This window comes from Marasmius oreades, chromosome 4, assembly GCF_018924745.1.
Source record: "Marasmius oreades isolate 03SP1 chromosome 4, whole genome shotgun sequence".
NCBI lineage: Eukaryota > Fungi > Basidiomycota > Agaricomycetes > Agaricales > Marasmiaceae > Marasmius > Marasmius oreades.
Genome location: NC_057326.1, coordinates 1611075 through 1627550, shown reverse-complemented (window position 1 = coordinate 1627550; position 16476 = coordinate 1611075). Strand labels below are relative to the sequence as shown.

Here is a 16476-nt window from a genome sequence, read left to right as displayed (position 1 = left end):
CGAAGCCAAAACCAAAATCAGGACCGACGGCATATCAAAGAACTCAATTGCGAACTTACCACCTTAGGAGTACTTGCTTCGTCTTCCATCTCAAGCTCCGAGTCAGTGAGTGGCCTGTGAGGTCCCTTCTTGAGTTGCCGTATTGACTTCTTGGGCTAGCGTGACCGTGAATTTATGTTAGCTTGTGCGGTATCAAACTAAACCAGGACATACATTAACGGATCCCTCAGAATCTTCGCTTGTCATTGTGACAATTGCACGTTTGGATGGTGTTGGTGATCCGTGTTCATCAGAATCTGACCGTTCTCGGAGGACTTTGCGTTTCGTCGACGATTTCATTGGTGAAAACCTCAGAGGACTCGACGAGAGTGTGTAGTCCTCAATTCCTCCCCATTCTGAGCCTTCATCAGTTACATCTAGGTCCGTTAATTTCCCTTCCAGCTGCTCGATGTCATATCCGTAGCCTCTATCCTTCATATCCTGTTGCCAACCTGGGGTAGGAGGTGACTCGAAGTCAAACGTATTTTCTGACTCCTCTTCACCAAAGACATGTCTATCTCGTTCTTCCTCGACACCTTGGTTCTCCTCGTTGTCAATCTGAATCTGATTTCCCAATTCAGAAGGACTGTTCTTTGGTGTTTCCGAGGGGCTCGTGGTTACCGCGCTGTTCCTCTGTGGAATAGTCAGTCGTATGAACAGCTTTTCCTGGCCACCATCCACTGTAGAGTCAACAGAATGAATGAGAATGTCAATCTATATTGAAACAATGACAGTCACCGTGGGTAGAACCACTTCTCAAAGCTGAACTATCGTTGGGCCCATCCACACCGCCGTCACTACCTTGCTCGGTTACAACGGCGTTTTTTTGTTTCTTTGGCTTCTTTTTGGCCATATATCCTGGTACTCAGGATTCTTGCGCGATTCCAGCAGAAAAAAAACGAGAATTGAGACGTAGAGTGAGTTAAAATAGTTTACAGGCTTTTTTCGACTTTTTTCGACTTCTTTTAATTTTTCGCACGCGCGAATGACGCGCCGCAAGGTTTTTGAGAACGACTGTAAACGATTCTCTGAAGCTACATGCACATGTGGATGTGAAGAATACAGTAGAGGCTCCTATAGTAATTACCAGTGACCATAACTGTAGTTGGACACCGTAAGCGCGCAGTCTTTGACCTTGACCGCCACACGAAGGAGATGGCGAACATTGGCAGTGTTTTCCTTGGAGATTCAAAACGTATACGAGTATTCTCTGGCTCAACTCCACCATCTTCTCCACCTGCAAGCGCGACAATGTTCGGTGTACTCTCCAACATGCCTTCCCCAACATCTGTATCTCAACATCCAGCATCAGCCCCTCCTCCTGAGGAAGACGCTCCTTCAGTCCTTCCGATGCGAGCTGGTCTCATTCCAAGGGCTGATATTGAGCCGGAATTGGGGCTGGAGTTACGAATTAGATGGCTAGAGGCCCTTGTCATGGGCGTTAACGCAAATGCGACTTCGGCAGGGAGGAGGCTAGCGGAAGTGAAGCAAGGAGAATCCTTAATTCGGTCTGCAAACGAGCTTCAGAAAGCATTGAACGGGATAATCGAAGGGAACGATGGGTTGAAACGATTCATCAGCCAATGTACGCTGAATCTACCACTACCTCTATATCTCAACTGATCGAGATCTCCGAAAATATCATCAAAGACGACCAACATGCACAGTTCCTCACACCTTCGTTTGCCCTCTCTGGACTAACTTCTGATGGGCCGACATACGATAACATGTCCCCTTCCGATTTCGAAACGTATATGAAGGAATTGGAGAACGACATTCGTTCCGCCGATAGAGATATGCGTGAAATTGAAGCTTTGGAAGCAAAGGGCGTTACAGGTGCAGGAAAGCTTGCGGGTGTGTTTCACCCCCTCCCCCCCCCTACTCCTTTCACGTTCTAAACTTGCGTGTAGACCACATCCCGCTACTTCCGCGTGTGGATAACCTACTGAAAACTTACGCAGAAGATGCTCAACGTATGGAAGCTCTGGAGAAACGGATCTCAGGGGTTATCGAGTCCCAAGCAGTTTATGCGAGTCTTGGAAATTTTCTCTGTTCGGTAACTCAACATATTCAAAAACACTTCCACTCTAGGTCGACGCTTTGTCAGATTTATTTGTAGCTTGGGACGAAGCTATTACCGATGCAGAGAATGAGCTCTTGAGACGTGAGCGTGAACGCAAAGAGCGCGAGCGTTTGGGACTGGAATGACAAAACGTCAACACCACGAAATAGAATTTGCAAGTGGAGGTTGAGCTACCTCGAATAGGCCAGGGTTGCCGTTGCCCCGAAGATATGTAGCTCAAGACTGGGCCATGTCCTGTCAATATCGCCCTAAAGGCCGTTGGAGGAAAAGTGCTGCGGCGAAGTACAGGATCAATCTACGTGTCCTATGTATACGTACCGGATGTATTCGTTTGTAGGATCATTTTGACATCCGCCATCTCACCTAGTAAACTTCAGACGGGCATCGTTGCCAGTGGGCGCTCCTAGGACGGGTCTTACAAGTTTATACCATACGCATCAATGGTGAGGCCAAAACATTAATATCTTTCCGGAGGCTAGTGCACACCGTCCAAAGCTCTACGCGCACGACCGTTACTCCAGCGCGATGCGGATGAATCTTGACAGCTGGAAAATCAAAATGTCACCGTCCTTTCTGGCCAGCCGGTGACGCAGACAAATTTCGCGATTGCAAAGCGATTTATGTTTGGTGATAGAGTACAAGAAGCACTGGAACGTTTCGCCCGGCCTTCGAACTGATCATGTTATGGTGAGGACAACAAGAGTTAGTATTTGGTTCAATAAACTAGTGACTGGCAGTTATCCAGGAAGGCGCAGGCTTAGCATGAGCAGTCACCTCGTATTCATCCATATCACATCTAACAATCTTCGTGCAGCTCCATGCTACGCGACCAATGATAAAACATAATAATAATAACCCCTTTCACAGTCCATAATAAAGCGGTTGATTTGAATACAGCTTTAATCCTGAATTTGAACTTTGATGGCACCCTGCGAAGGATCGGCTGCGACATGGAATGCAGCTACAGCGTCTTCCAGAGTGAATCGATGAGTAACGAGGGGTTTGACATCGATGAGGCCTCCAGCTATGAGGCGAATAGCTTTTGGGTACTATAAAGGGCGGACCATTAACACAAATTGGATGAAATGAAGTTGCATTCGTGTACCTGGTTGGCGTATCGGAACTGGAAGCTGACATCGATCTCGTTTGCACTCAAGTGCATGAATGGGAACTAACGGAATAAGTAGAAACACAGGAATACATCAGGCGTACTAGTCTTACAGTTTGTTCGCTCTTGCCAACACCAATGATAAACACTTTTCCACTAAAGCGTGTCGACTAGAACCATTCAAGACATAATTAGTTCATATCATCTTTGTCTTTCTGCGGAAAGATACTGACATAAATTCCAGTGTGAATGCTGCTCTCGAAGCCGGTGCATTCAAGGACGACCTTCACCGCACCATCTGCAACCTGTTTAATGCTTTCGGCTTGCTCTTGAGGTGTTATGTTGCGATCGATGAGTACAGTTCGTACGCCTGGAACCAGCTTCTTTGCGAAGTCAAGGCGACTTTGGACAAGGTCGGTAATCACGATGGGCTCTGCTCCTGCAGCTCTTGCGCTAAGTAAAGCAACCAAGCCAATCGGTCCGGCGCCACTATCGGATATCGGCGATTAGTTAGGAGGTCAAAGACGAAAGGGTTCGGAAGCGAAACGAACCAAATTAGAGTAGGATCGCCAAGACGCAGTCCAGAACGCTCGATTCCCGCCAGCGCTACTGCCAAAGGCTCGCAAAGGGATCCCTCCTCGAAGGAGACGTTATCGGGTAGACGGTGAAGCCATTGAGCAGGGTGAACGTGCCACCTCGTTAGAGTACCTGCCGAGGAAGGTTAATTATATTGGCTGGTAGGTCGCCGTAGAAACATTTCGATCTCACCGTGGTACGGAGGGGTTGAGAAAAAGACTGAATCTGGGCAACCGTTATAGTGCCCTAAGCGACATGGGTCGCAAGATGGAAGAGAGCATGGAACGCCATTCTCAAGTGCAACACGATCACCTGTGACAGCGGGATTAGTGACTGTAAGTATGATGTGCACAATATTGTTACCCACCGACTTTCCATAGAGTCACTCCCTCCCCGACTTCAACAACTTCTCCTGCACTTTCATGACCAGATCCACACTTATAAAATACGCCGTTCGTTTCATTCTGGTATAGAGCACGAATAGATCATTGTAGCGGAAACACACCTCATCTCTGACAACCATCGTCGGCCCGATCTGACCATGTTTCCAGAAATGCACGTCGCTCCTGAGATCCCGAACGTAAACCCTATTAGCAACAGCATAGCGCTCCATCGTGTTGAGATCGTCTTTACCCGCAAATTCCAGTAGCTTTGACGTGCACAAGAACTTGTCCTGGACCGGGTTTGGGACGAGGCTTTTCTACGAGATGTATTTCATGAGCTGGGTTATAGAAAGCAGCAATGTTCACAGTCTTGGCTGGTGTTTCTCCTGACGACAGGATTCTGAATTCAGGATGATCGAGGACGATGCGAGGGTCGTACGTGGCAGGGTTGCCTACGACTGGTAGTAACGTCGTAGTGGTGGAAGACATTTGGAACTAATGATGTTAGTTTTGATTTGATTCCTGGTTTCTCTTTTATAGGTTTCTTGTTAGCGGGCCGCGATGGTGTGTACAGTAGATCACACGGTCAGTCGAGAAGAAACTCTAAAGTGGCAGCTAACGTAAACGGCCCGTGCGATTCTTAATCCTATACTTATGGCATGGATGGGAACGTGATAGGGAACAAGAGAATCATATCCAAACGGCCAAGGTATTGCCCAACCGCGAGGGCCTAGAATAAGGTGAATATTTTCTAGTACGATCCCCGTTTTGCGATACCGTCTTCTAATACAGGTAGATGATCTGATAGTATAGAGCCGCTGAAAAGTGGAATGACGAAAGGGAAACGCTAAGATGTTCAAGAATCTCTGGGCCCTGTGAAACGTTTGAAGGTGAACCTAGTGCCGGTAGTTAATAAGAGCCGAATGAGGGAAGAAATAATATACCCTAAGAAAGCCAGATCCTTCTCCGCGCTTACTCCTTCGACCTGCTCCATTTGGTCTGGAATGTTACCAAAGTCGTCAGTCGGAAAATAGGACGTATCGGTCATGGACTTGAGGTGCGGCACGAACGGCGGTTCAATTTGTCTAAGAGTAGACCAATCTGCACCATAGAAAAATGGATGGGATTTGATCTGATTCACGGTGAGACGGTTTTCAGCCCATGTCATCACGCTACAGTCAAAATGTGAGCCCATGAGGTCCAGGAATTGTAGCAAAACCAAACCTTTTAATCAGGTCTTCGCCCTCTCGAGAGATGTAAACTTCCTCCGGGAAGTATAGATAGTTCGGCCAATCAATGATTTTCTTGTATGTATCACCAGGGTTCTCGGAGCAGAATGGAGCGTAGCCAACTAGACACTCGAAAAAGATCGCCCCGAGTGACCACCAGTCGCATTCTTTGCCGTAGCCCTTCATGAGAAACACTTCTGGAGCAATCTGATCAGATCAGTTATCAGCATTTGTTTGGATCAAATTCCCTAAAATCCACGAACATAATCAGGTGTGCCCACAGTCGAATAAGCCTGTTTAGCAGTAGTCACTAAGGGGTCAAAATTCACACGTGGCAAAATAAGGTAGTACGAACCAGTTTTCGTCGGTTAGCCTTCCAAGTGGCGATTTGTTCCCGGCTCATAGTAAGATTGATCGGATTGACTTGAACGCTATTCCGAGCAGGGTTACTGGCCTTCTCTTGCTCCAAGAATTTCTTATAGTACTCTCCGTCCGAAACCTTGTGCAGACCCGTGGATAGGCCAAAGTCAGATAGTTTGAGATGACCGTTCTTATCGATGAGTACGTTATCGGGTTTAATGTCACTGGAGGGCCGATGCCCTGTAAGTAAGGGTGCCGACAGAGGTATCACAACACACCGATGGATATAGCCGAGGTTATGGACAGCTTCAATGGCGAGTATACATTCAGCCATATAGAAACGTGTAACATCCTCCGAAAAGACGTCGTACTTCATTAGCATGGTCATCAAGTCTCCTCCAGGTAGGAACTCCATGATGAGATAAAGGTATAGAGGGTCCTGAAAAGAATAGAACAGTTGCACCACCCAGGGGGACGTCGACTCTGCAAGTACGTCTCGTTCAGCACGAACATGAGCAAGCTATGAGGACGGTAGTCAGACAGGAGAGATGAAGAATGCAATATCAAGCTCACCTGATCCCTCTTCAGCATCTCAGCCTTTTGCAAACTCTTCATCGCATATACTTTTCCGGTGTCCACCTTCTGAACCAAACGAACCTGAACTCATGAACATAAGAAAATCGAGTCACAGCCAAACGATATGGGTACTCACTTCACCAAAAGCACCCTTTCCTATGACTTTCACCGTTTTGAAGTCCGTTAACTTGATCTTGGTTCGTCGTAATCGTAAATGTTGTGATTCCATCTTAGAGTACTTGCGTATCTCGCGCTCCTTTGCATCTGCCTGTAACGTCTGAGACAATTTTGTCTCCAATTCAATGCGTCTAGAAGCTGTTAGTACCATCTGATCGATAGTCATCTCACTAATAAATCGTTCACCTAGCATTCCTCTCGATAGCAGAATCTACCGCCATTTTGTAGTAGGAGACAAGTTTCAACTTCGCAGCTGTTGAGCGAGCTATAGCATCAGATGTAAATGCAGCCGTTGTCCTCTCAAAATACACATAGTCGTCTGGACGCTGCTTCTCTGAAGCTGAACTCGGTGCTAGGCTTTGACTGTTCATGTTGATTGACCTTGAAACCACCGCTGAGGAATCTATTCAAGGGCCACAAAGGTGGAAGAGCAAATCAAGATGGGAGAGAAAGAAGAAGAAATCGAAAGGGAGTCACAGAAAAGAAAAGGCCGTAAATGAAAAATGTGGAAGTGCGGAACGAGTGAGTTAACGAAACATTACCCTCACGACTGCCAACAGCTGGATAGATGGCGTAAATATGGAAAGTCACTCCCGGAAGTATGTCACGAAGTGTCAGGACGTCACAGACCATCACACGTGCTAAATTACACTTTTGGCGATTCTGAATTAAAACGTCGCATTATTTGATCACTGCGCTTTCGCGGCCACCGACAACCACCTTCCAACATGGCTGAGCTAACGTATGACACCCTTATGGACGACGGGAACTATCTTGGCTCCGAAAGAGCGAGGCTGGAGAACAAAGTCATCTTGGAGGAGCTGGAGCGGAAAAAAAAAGCGCGTACTCTGGCAGTACCAACGGACGATAATCGTGTCAAGGCTAGACTGAGGGAGATTGGAGAACCTATCACTCTTTTTGGTGAAAGGGTGCGGATCTTGCACACTGTGGCGATGGCTATTTGAATAACTTCTCTCTTATAGGCGGCAGACCGTCGAGATCGTTTGATTTATGTGCTTTCACAAATCAATGCAGCGCGGGGTGATTACTCAGCCAATGTCGAGGAAGAGTCTTCGGATGAGAGCGAGGAAGAGGTTGGTTTTACTTTCTGGCGTCTAACAGTCTCGTTTTGAATGTCCTTATCTCTTACAGGAGGAGGAATTCTATTCTCCCGGTTCGATGGAGCTACTCGAAGTTAGACGGAAGATCGCAGAGTACTCCCTTCCTAGGTCAATTCTCATTAGCGTATAAAACATAGACAAGGTGCTTACTACCCTTCCTGTTATGCTTTGTGACAGAGCTCAAAAGCGGATCGCTCGACAGCGACTAGGCAGTACAATGGAATTAGGTCGCATTGTTGACATACGGAAGAAAGTGTTTACAGAAGTGAAAGTGCGTTTCGTCATAGTGTGGCCTTATTCTGTATGTGACGTCCTTCGCAGAAATTTGCCAACCTTGGTTCACAAATTGGCGACGACAGGCCGATATCTCAAGTGCGCTTTGCCCCAAATAATCAAATTTTAGCCACGGGGTCCTGGTCCGGAACAGTGAAGCTATGGAATGTACCCGCCTGTACGCCTCTGCGAACCTTACGAGGTGAGCTAAGTCTTTCCTCTTAGAATGTTGCATCTGAGGTACACAATCAGGACATAGCGATCGTGTTGGTGGTGTGGCATGGCATCCTCAAGCAACATTATCACAAGGTCAAGACCTTGTAAACCTAGCAAGCGGAGCGGGCGAAGGCAATGTGAATTTATGGTCTCTTAACAGGTAATCGACCGTTGTCCCACATATCCGCAAGTGTAATGATCAAAATTTGAGTAGTGAATCACCTTTATCTGTCTTGAAAGGGCACCAAGATCGTGTATGCCGTGTTGCCTTTCATCCATCAGGGGATTATCTTGCAAGTGCCAGTTTCGATACTACTTGGCGCCTGTGGGACGTTACTACTTCAACAGAGTTGCTGCTTCAAGAAGGACACTCAAAGGAAGTTTATTCGGTAGAATTCCAAGATGACGGTGCTTTGATCGCCTCCGGGTACGTCTTCAAGTTCACACCTGTTTTGCTTAATTAACGATCGTTGTAGTGGGCTTGACGCCATTGGACGAGTTTGGGATCTTCGAACAGGGCGAACTGCCATGGTTCTAGATGGACATGTACAAGCAATATATGCCATTGGATTTTCTCCCAACGGGTAAGTCGAACAAGGTGATGAACGTGGTATTTTATCAATACCGACATTACACAGATACCAAATTGCCACTGGTGCTGGAGACGATACAATCCGGATATGGGACATGCGATTACTAAAATCTCTCTATACAATACCGGCGCATCTTTCGAACGTTTCCGACATACGGTTTTTTAGGGCGGATGACCCTTTCATGGAGAAAGCACAGAATATGGTAAACGGGGACACTGAGATGTTGGATGTAGACAACGCCCATCCCACACCCACGGAACACGAAGAAAGGGCCTACAAGTCGGGACTGTTCTTCGCTTCAGCAGGCTACGATGGACTGGTGAAGATTTGGAGTGCAGACGATTGGCATCTGTTGCGAACCTTGTCCACTGATGCTGGCAAGGTGATGTCTGTGGATATCGCCAGCGATGGCAATATGATCGCCAGTGGAACTTACAATCGGAATTTCCAACTTTTCGCACCTGAGGATGTACAATAGGATTGTTAGTTATATTCCACTGAACAAAATAAGAGCGTAACAGTTAATGAAAAATTCTAACGAGTGTTTACTACGAACTAGTAAAACGCGCTCGGGATAAGTTGGAAGTCCGACACACGCGTGACGCCTTGTCGCGGTGAAATCGCGTCGAGTGCCCACTGCCCATAGACTTTGCCAACCACAGCCATGCAGTCCGGGAGACCAATACCAAATCAACCTCCGGTCAAGATCTATAATGCTGTTTACTCCTCTGTTCAGGTATTCCGCCAGCCTTCTATTTATTGCTCACTGACATTTGGCAGGTCTACGAATGCATGATCAGAGGCATAGCAGTTATGCGTAGACGCGGCGATTCGTATGTGAACGCGACTCAGATACTCAAGGTCGCTGGGGTGGATAAAGGAAGGCGAACGAAAATATTAGAGAAAGAAATACTACCAGGGAAACACGAGATTGTTCAAGGTGGCTACGGGAAATATCAGGGAACTTGGTAAGGAATTTAAAGATTTCCTCTCGCTAATCACTTCTTAAACCTCGACTAGGATTCCATTGGAACGGGGTCGTGACATTGCCCAGCGGTATGGAGTTCTGCCGTTGCTGGCCCCGCTATTTGACTTCACACCAAGCACGAGCTCATTAGCTGCGTTGCCAGTCTCTACCCCTAACATTGCTTCATCTCCACGTCCGTTATCAGCTTCCTCTTCCTATTCCTCTTTAGGGAATGCGGGAATGCCAGGGATGCTCGCTCCTCCGCCAATCATGCCCGGTTCAGCTCTTCGTCTCCTGAATCAAGGTCGAGCACAAGGCCTATTTACCCCCTCCACTTCAGCCGCTGGAGTACCTGCTAGGACAGGACAAAGTGCCTCACCGGCCCTACCTTATCACCAACCACAGTCTCCCTTCTTGGCCGCCTCACAAACACCGCCACCATCACACTCTCTCAAGAGGCATCGCTCGGACGGGGACAATGATTCCGTCACTACAATACCAGACACACAAACGGCAATTGATTCCAGAGCTGCTTCTGTTGGCCCACAAGCTAACGGAATGAGCGAGGAGGGCCAATCACCGACGAAACGTTTGCGTAAGGACCCTACACCTCCAAGTGCGGAGCATCCAGCCCCACCTATCGCGTCCGATTGTCCAACCAGTGTCGCTAGTGGGAAACAGACTCCTGTGACACCATCGAACGAATGTTCGCGTGTTCCACGTTTTGCCACCAAACCCTCCTTCCCTCGCAACCTGGACCCGACTGTTCCCTTGAAAGATAGCCGGCGAACTACAGTTATCTCGAACATATGTCAGAGCGATGACTCCCCAACAGTTCTGACACTCTTACGCGAGATTGCACCTTTATCTGCAATACAATCTACCCCACCCTCTGGAACTCCTGCATTTGATGTCGATACGATTCTTGATGACCAAGGTCATACGGCCCTTCACCTAGCAACATCCTTGTCTCGAAAGGACACCGTAAAAGCGCTCCTTGCAGAGGGTGCTGACGTACATCGAGGGAATCATTTAGGCGAAACGCCTCTGATACGCACCATACTCTCCACCCACTCTTTCTCTGCCCAATCACTCCCTGACCTACTTGACATTGGTCTGTCACGGTCGATCCTCACGGTGGATACATCACGCAAGAGTGTACTGCACCACATTCTTTCCTTAGCTGGCGTAAAAGGTCGTGCAGTATCAGCTCGGTATTACTTGGATCAAATCTTCATGTGGATTGCCAACAAGATGGACGGGGACTTCGGGTGTATAGTAGATTTACAGGATGAACACGGGGACACGGCACTCAACATCGCAGCAAGAGTTGGCAATCGGTCAATGGTCCGGTTATTACTCGACGTCGGGGCCAACAGAACTTTGATGAATAAACTGGGTTTAAGACCTGGTGACTTCGGAGTAGAAAGCGAGGTTAGTTGTAGTTCATGTTTATTTCTTGGTCCTGGCGCTGACAATCTTCAGGAGTTGGGAGGCGGACCGAAAGCTGAGGACATCGCATCAATGTTACGATCTGCACCTCCGGCACCTGTTCAAAAATCTCAAGATGTCATCGCTGGTAATTGTCTCTTCACTTCCTGTGGGCCTTTTGCTCACCAATATCTTAGATATGACTGCAATGATTCAAGGCCTGTCGGGAGAGTTCCAGAGTGAAATAAAAATTAAACAGGACGCCTTGGATGTGACGCAGGCGCATTTACGAGCCGCAACGCGTGAATTATCAGAACAAAGGAAACAAATTCAGTCGTGGCAGTCCAAATGTGCAGAGTTAGAACTATTGGGTCAGCGAATTAATAACCTGGAGAAAGCAGCAGACGAAGAGGATATGTGGGATTGGACTGGTAGGAGCGGTGCGAAGATTATTCCTCGAGTAGGGAAACTATCAGAAGGCGAGAGAAATGAAGAAAGAAATAAAGGTGGCGATGTTGATATGGATGCTGACGCTTCAGGAGAAGAGGATGAAGAGGCTTTACCACCCATAGTTCCCTTAGGTGTATCGCCTGCATTCCGTTATCGAGGTACCTCGTCAACATTAGTCGGTGGTGGCACTGATATGTCTGACATAGCAGCTTTGCCATCGTTTAACGTGGATCCTGACCCGCCTATACCCACCACGAATACTGCTGAGAGTCTCATCAGATTACGGAGAATCATAATGTGGCAGGCAAGGATGGAAGAGCTCATGGAGGAGAGGTTAAGAGGCCTGAGAGGGGCGAGCGCAGAGAAAGAGTATATGTGCCGGCGCATAGTGAGTTTGTGTACAGGTGTGCCGGTCGATAAAGTTGAAGGCGTAAGTTTTCGTTCTCAAGTAAATCTGATCAACTAAATTTCGTTCCTCAGATGCTGGACAATTTGGTCGTCGCTGTAGAAACGGAGGGTTCGCTCTTGGACATCGGGAGAGTGTCAGGATTCATGCAAAAGGCATGCCTTTCTTCTTCTCTAAAACCTCATTTTGGTCACTATATTCCAATAGGTTCGTGATGGCATTATTTAGTGTTTTATTGCCTTTATATATCGCTGCTTTCCTTTGACTGGTTTTTTCCGCTATCGAATCTGTATCTGTATATAATTATCCTGTTGAAAACATGTCGCATTGCAGCTACTAGTACCTTCTGTATCACCCTATGTCTGAGACTAGGGGTGCCTGACAAGAGTAATTCTGCCATTTCATCATCGGTTCATCACCGACATATACTCTCAACCCACATCTTAATTTTGAAAACTCATCTAGAGTACTCAGTCTCTAGTGGAACTTCATAACGGTGTCGAGACGTGCACCGCCGTATTCGTATCTCATGTCAGAGAGCCAACCCCTATTATCACGGTCAGATTCATTACAGACCTTACAAAAACCCTCTGACGAATATTCTATAGCCTAGATGTCGAAAACACGCCTGTTTATCCAACGATACACATGATCCGAGCGGTAAGCAGGCGCCTTCTTCGTCTTTTGGTTTTTGCTTAACCCACGGGCGCAGGATGTAATTGTATGTCACCGAGTTGCTGGGCTAGTGAGGAAGTACTGAAAGATAGATGCTTTCTTCTAGCATTTCATAGGTGCGTAGACCCTCCTTTCAGAATCTTCCTGTTAGTTTCTTATCTTCTTCTAGACACTCCTTTATCTTTCGAAGCAGTACGCATATGCACCTCTCCTTTCTCTCCACTCGTTCTTCTCAATCCACATGTTAGCTTACTGCACCGGACCTTACCTACACTCTCATCCGGCCTCTTGTGGAAAAATACGTGGCAATACAAGAAGACGGGAACATGGCAGTCGTCTTCTGTCTCCTCGTTAATCGTGTACACTTCTACCGCGACAAGACTTTGACGACTCATTCTATCTCTCGTTCAAGAGCAGAGCTATGTGAGATTCTCGCGACGCGGGTTCTTCGCGAATATGGAAACAACATGATGGACCTTGCACTCGCGTTGACAACCAGCTGGCCTGTTTACAATGGCGCAGATGAAAGGATGATGGAGCTAGCTCGAGAAGAAAGAGAAGATTTGGATGAAAGAGTTGGGAACGCGATTGAAATGGCTATTCTAGGGAAGTCCAAAAGGTTTATCAAAAGTTCAGTGTGTCAGAGGGTCATTGACAGTATATGGAGGTATGGTGCCTTCGATTTCTTTCCTTCAATAACATGGTGACCTCTTGCACATAGTGGCAAGTGCGTCTATCAAGCTGAGAGCAACCATTCAATTCTATCGGATGTTCGTTCCAGTGGCCGTCTCGTCGAATTCATTTCTCTGAACACTTGGCTTGTTCCAGACGTACAAACGCAATCCGATACATTTCTATGACCCTCACAAGGCTCCTCTGTTGGATCACTATCGCCTCAAAGTTCCCTTCATCCGTTCAGTTCTGGAGTATATGAAGTATGGCGTTCTCTTTTGTGTCACGCTCCTGGCTCAGTTTCCTTTCAGCTTCTTGATTCTCTTTATTCTCTTCGTCTTCGCCGTGGAGCAGAGCAAGGTTGATAGACTGAATGTTCCTGAGGTCCTCTTCATGGTTTATGCAGCAGGATTCACGTTAGAGAAGGTGGCCGCCATGCAGGAGCACGGGATCGCAGGTAAAGAGCCTATATGGTAAAACTTATTCTTTGAATCTAACATCCAATAAGTATATTTCAAGGGAACGTGGGTAAGCGGTTTGTGGAAACTGTGTGTGGTACAGACTGAGTCCTCTTATGAAACAGAATGGGTTTGACTTGGCTTTCGGTTCGCCCTACCTCCGTAAGCCTTCCTTAGAGTACTCATAACTTTTTGACACAGTAACGACATACTGCATATATGCATTCTTGCGGCTTTATGGGGTCAATCGTCATAGTGAGTCGTGCATGAATCTCCCCTCCTCCACTTCATCATCTACGGTCTACTGCAGACGAATGGGCTCGCTCTACAGGCATCGATATCCTGGCGCTCATTGCTTGTTTGATGTTCCCAAGGTACGTTCTGAAATGAGCAGAGACTTGCACAACCATTCAACTACGATTGCAGGCTTGCGTTCGTCACCCTGAAGAACAATCTAATGGTACTCTCTCTACGTGCCATGATGGTACAATTCATCGCTTTGATGTTCATCGCAGCATTCTGCTTCTGCGGATTCCTGTATGCTCTGTGGACGTACGTAGCTTGCAGTTCTGGTGAAACTCGTTCAAAGTTTAACTCATCTTCTACTTCAGCTTGAGCCGCAACGAGGCCCAGTACGTAATATCATCGTTTCGGGACAAGTCTGATCCACTACTTATTCAACCAGATACACCGCGGGGTTCGTTGTCAGGGCCGTTTTTTCTTGAAGAGTGTCTGACCATTATGCAGAACTATTGCTTGGTGGATGCTCGACCTTTGGTTTGGTTTGGACGCCAGCGGATTTGACAAAGCTAGTCAGTGATTTGCTTGGATATCCACAGTTGTATCTTACTATCTCTAGCTGAGTTCCACCCTCTTATGGGTCCTGTTCTCATGGTTACCTACGCTTGTCTGAGCAATACTCTACTATTGACCGGTATGTTATTCTTCCCACACAGAAAACAACTGCTGAGCCCTTCGTTGTAGTGCTTGTTTCTGTAAGTTTGATTCTGGTTGCCTTGCTGAGATCCATGCCTGAAGTTGAAGGACAGATTCTGTCCAACACTTTCGCGACAATAAACGAAGATGCTGCTGCCGAGGTAGAGATCCACGCACCACCCAATCATGTTTACTTACTGTTAATTCTAGGCGATGTTTAGAAGAGCTGTCTCCACCATTGAAGGGTATGCTGTGCTCCCCAGGACGCTTGTTACAAGCTGACGCATGACTCCAGGGTGAAAGCGGATTCTCTGTTCTCTTATCAGCCCCCTGTCAACTTGATTGCCGTCTGCACCATGCTTCCTTTGAGTTACATTTTATCCCCGCGCTGGTTTCATAAAGTCGGTCTTTCGTTCTACTCATCTCCGGACTCGTTGTTTATCGCCATTGCTAGGTCAATGTCTTTATGATTCGATTGACTAGCTTCCCGATTTTACTTTTCGTTGCCTTGTACGAACGCCAAGCCAAAATTAACGGAACCATCGGGTTTTACGACACAGCTTCCGCCATTGGAGAGCAGTTCATTGACACTTTACCTCGAAGTTTCAAGAAACTATGTATGAAGAACGTCTTGCTCGCTTTCCGTCTTCTGAAGTTGCTTTCCAGCCCTGCTTGAAGGATTAGCGGGTTCCAATTCCGATATCGATGCGGTAAGTCCCAGGTCCTGCGTTTAGCTTGCACTCCGATGACGAATTAGTTTAGATCTTTGAAATCGAAGATGAGTTGAATACGAGTGCCCTTGATACAAGAGATGATATCGAGATGGCACCCTCCAAACCAACTCAAATACCTCAGCAGCCCACATCGAATTCGCTGCCAAAGGCAAGCCCTTCCTTCCCTGGCGAGAACGTCCCTTCACCAAGCCAAATCCACGATCAAACGGGTCGCGTACATTTTGAAGCGCAAGCAGGGTCTTCTCCATCACATCATATAGCTCCTCGAGCTCGGGTCAACTCTGTTATGAAGAAAGGGACGGAGTTTTCTCAGAGTTTCACAAGTCCTCTAGCACAAATCTACCAGCCCCTCGTTGTTGACAATGTGCCACTCGATGATGAAACTGGCTCTCAACCGTTCCCAGTCAGCTCTAGTCCCGGTAATGGGCCGCCCCCGCCTCTGATCAGTTATGGACCCGCTAGTCGGAGGCGCTTGTCTTCAACTATCCATCGACGTACAACGTCAGATGTGCATAGAGCTCTGTCCACTAACGCAGGCGTCCGTCGGAGTCAGTCGCAACGTAGACCGTCTCCGACCAGTGCTCTAGGTGCCACCCAGTCTCCCTCGGTTGAGCAAGGCGTGAATAAGAGCCCTGACATGGCAGTCCTGTCGGAAAGCCCGCCTCCTATGTCCTCTTCACATGAGCAATCATCGTTACCAACGGTCGGCCAGGTTTTGGAGGAGAATGACACGGACAGCGCTCAAAGTCCGTGGAATATACGGTTTGACGAAATAGAATCACGCCAACGACGGATCGAATCTTTGCTGGAAACGATTGTGGATAGTTTGGGTACTAAGCGACAATAGGCTCGGTGACTGCACTCGTATTGCGTATAGCGTAGCGCATGTTTTTTGTCGAGAGTTGTGAGGCTACTACCTGTTGCATAATTCCCTGAATAGATTTGTTTTGTTTCTCACTAGGGGCGCTCCCGATCGCTCGAGATCAGTGAAAGCAAAACGTGGACTGGTAACT

General features: G+C 47.4%; 6 protein-coding genes across 9 annotated transcripts; 4 read left to right on the top strand and 2 right to left on the bottom strand.

Moving 5' to 3' along the window:
- The first annotated feature begins 1159 nt into the window (after positions 1-1159).
- E1B28_007350 (uncharacterized protein) lies at positions 1160-2698 on the top strand. 2 transcript variants are annotated; one of them, XM_043152079.1, is made up of 4 exons: positions 1160-1624; positions 1690-1893; positions 1950-2068; positions 2131-2698. In XM_043152079.1, the coding sequence occupies exons 1-4, from the start codon at positions 1195-1197 to the stop codon at positions 2245-2247; spliced, it is 870 nt and encodes a 289-aa protein (XP_043010164.1). In that variant the 5' UTR covers positions 1160-1194; the 3' UTR covers positions 2248-2698. The 2 variants fall into 2 exon arrangements, with proteins under 2 accessions (XP_043010164.1, XP_043010165.1); XM_043152080.1 differs by having other exon boundaries at positions 1950-2698.
- Positions 2699-3021: 323 nt separating this feature from the next.
- Positions 3022-4678, bottom strand: E1B28_007349 (uncharacterized protein; the record flags this gene model as incomplete). The annotated part of the gene is made up of 9 exons (XM_043152078.1): positions 3022-3171; positions 3228-3293; positions 3344-3400; positions 3464-3719; positions 3782-3938; positions 3999-4118; positions 4174-4243; positions 4312-4372; positions 4440-4678. 9 exons carry the CDS (start codon positions 4676-4678, stop codon positions 3022-3024), a joined length of 1176 nt encoding a protein of 391 aa, XP_043010163.1.
- Positions 4679-5045: 367 nt separating this feature from the next.
- E1B28_007348 (uncharacterized protein) lies at positions 5046-7120 on the bottom strand (the record flags this gene model as incomplete). The annotated part of the gene is made up of 8 exons (XM_043152077.1): positions 6718-7120; positions 6491-6662; positions 6352-6435; positions 5774-6298; positions 5682-5711; positions 5414-5625; positions 5134-5361; positions 5046-5085 (listed from the first exon to the last, which is right to left on the bottom strand). The coding sequence occupies exons 1-8, from the start codon at positions 6900-6902 to the stop codon at positions 5046-5048; spliced, it is 1476 nt and encodes a 491-aa protein (XP_043010162.1). The 5' UTR covers positions 6903-7120.
- A 67-nt stretch (positions 7121-7187) lies between these two features.
- Positions 7188-9277, top strand: E1B28_007347 (uncharacterized protein). The gene is made up of 9 exons (XM_043152076.1): positions 7188-7460; positions 7515-7625; positions 7684-7760; positions 7830-7923; positions 7974-8127; positions 8178-8301; positions 8356-8568; positions 8618-8725; positions 8780-9277. The coding sequence occupies exons 1-9, from the start codon at positions 7260-7262 to the stop codon at positions 9210-9212; spliced, it is 1515 nt and encodes a 504-aa protein (XP_043010161.1). The 5' UTR covers positions 7188-7259; the 3' UTR covers positions 9213-9277.
- A 59-nt stretch (positions 9278-9336) lies between these two features.
- E1B28_007346 (uncharacterized protein) lies at positions 9337-12322 on the top strand. Of its 3 annotated transcripts, XM_043152074.1 has the most exons (8): positions 9337-9470; positions 9515-9702; positions 9755-11135; positions 11187-11280; positions 11330-11740; positions 11789-12012; positions 12063-12143; positions 12196-12322. In XM_043152074.1, the coding sequence occupies exons 1-8, from the start codon at positions 9399-9401 to the stop codon at positions 12214-12216; spliced, it is 2472 nt and encodes an 823-aa protein (XP_043010159.1). In that variant the 5' UTR covers positions 9337-9398; the 3' UTR covers positions 12217-12322. The 3 variants fall into 3 exon arrangements, with proteins under 3 accessions (XP_043010159.1, XP_043010158.1, XP_043010160.1); XM_043152073.1 differs by having other exon boundaries at positions 11330-12012; positions 12063-12322; XM_043152075.1 differs by having other exon boundaries at positions 9337-9702; positions 11330-12012.
- A 74-nt stretch (positions 12323-12396) lies between these two features.
- Positions 12397-16310, top strand: E1B28_007345 (uncharacterized protein; the record flags this gene model as incomplete). Its single annotated transcript, XM_043152072.1, has 24 exons — positions 12397-12546; positions 12597-12648; positions 12701-12779; positions 12833-12855; positions 12912-13330; positions 13385-13433; positions 13492-13598; positions 13647-13792; positions 13844-13863; positions 13919-13940; positions 13995-14048; positions 14104-14167; positions 14220-14345; positions 14405-14425; positions 14479-14490; positions 14541-14605; positions 14653-14727; positions 14778-14788; positions 14843-14890; positions 14940-14974; positions 15025-15130; positions 15184-15346; positions 15396-15439; positions 15492-16310. Exons 5-24 carry the CDS (start codon positions 12990-12992, stop codon positions 16308-16310), a joined length of 2328 nt encoding a protein of 775 aa, XP_043010157.1. The 5' UTR covers positions 12397-12546; positions 12597-12648; positions 12701-12779; positions 12833-12855; positions 12912-12989.
- Positions 16311-16476: the final 166 nt, after the last annotated feature.

Bases quoted from the DNA above. Each gene is read 5' to 3' on its own strand.
- E1B28_007347 (XM_043152076.1), top strand. From the start codon at position 7,260: ATGGCTGAGCTAACGTATGACACCCTTATGGACGACGGGAACTATCTT. The intron at 7,461-7,514 runs GTGCGGATCTTG...TCTCTCTTATAG, and splicing joins TCACTCTTTTTGGTGAAAGG to GCGGCAGACCGTCGAGATCG. The intron at 8,569-8,617 runs GTACGTCTTCAA...CGATCGTTGTAG, and splicing joins GGTGCTTTGATCGCCTCCGG to TGGGCTTGACGCCATTGGAC.
- E1B28_007350 (XM_043152079.1), top strand. From the start codon at position 1,195: ATGGCGAACATTGGCAGTGTTTTCCTTGGAGATTCAAAACGTATACGA. The intron at 1,625-1,689 runs GTACGCTGAATC...ATATCATCAAAG, and splicing joins GAAACGATTCATCAGCCAAT to ACGACCAACATGCACAGTTC. The intron at 1,894-1,949 runs GTGTGTTTCACC...ACTTGCGTGTAG, and splicing joins AGGTGCAGGAAAGCTTGCGG to ACCACATCCCGCTACTTCCG.
- E1B28_007346 (XM_043152073.1), top strand. From the start codon at position 9,399: ATGCAGTCCGGGAGACCAATACCAAATCAACCTCCGGTCAAGATCTAT. The intron at 9,703-9,754 runs GTAAGGAATTTA...AACCTCGACTAG, and splicing joins GGGAAATATCAGGGAACTTG to GATTCCATTGGAACGGGGTC. The intron at 11,136-11,186 runs GTTAGTTGTAGT...GACAATCTTCAG, and splicing joins ACTTCGGAGTAGAAAGCGAG to GAGTTGGGAGGCGGACCGAA.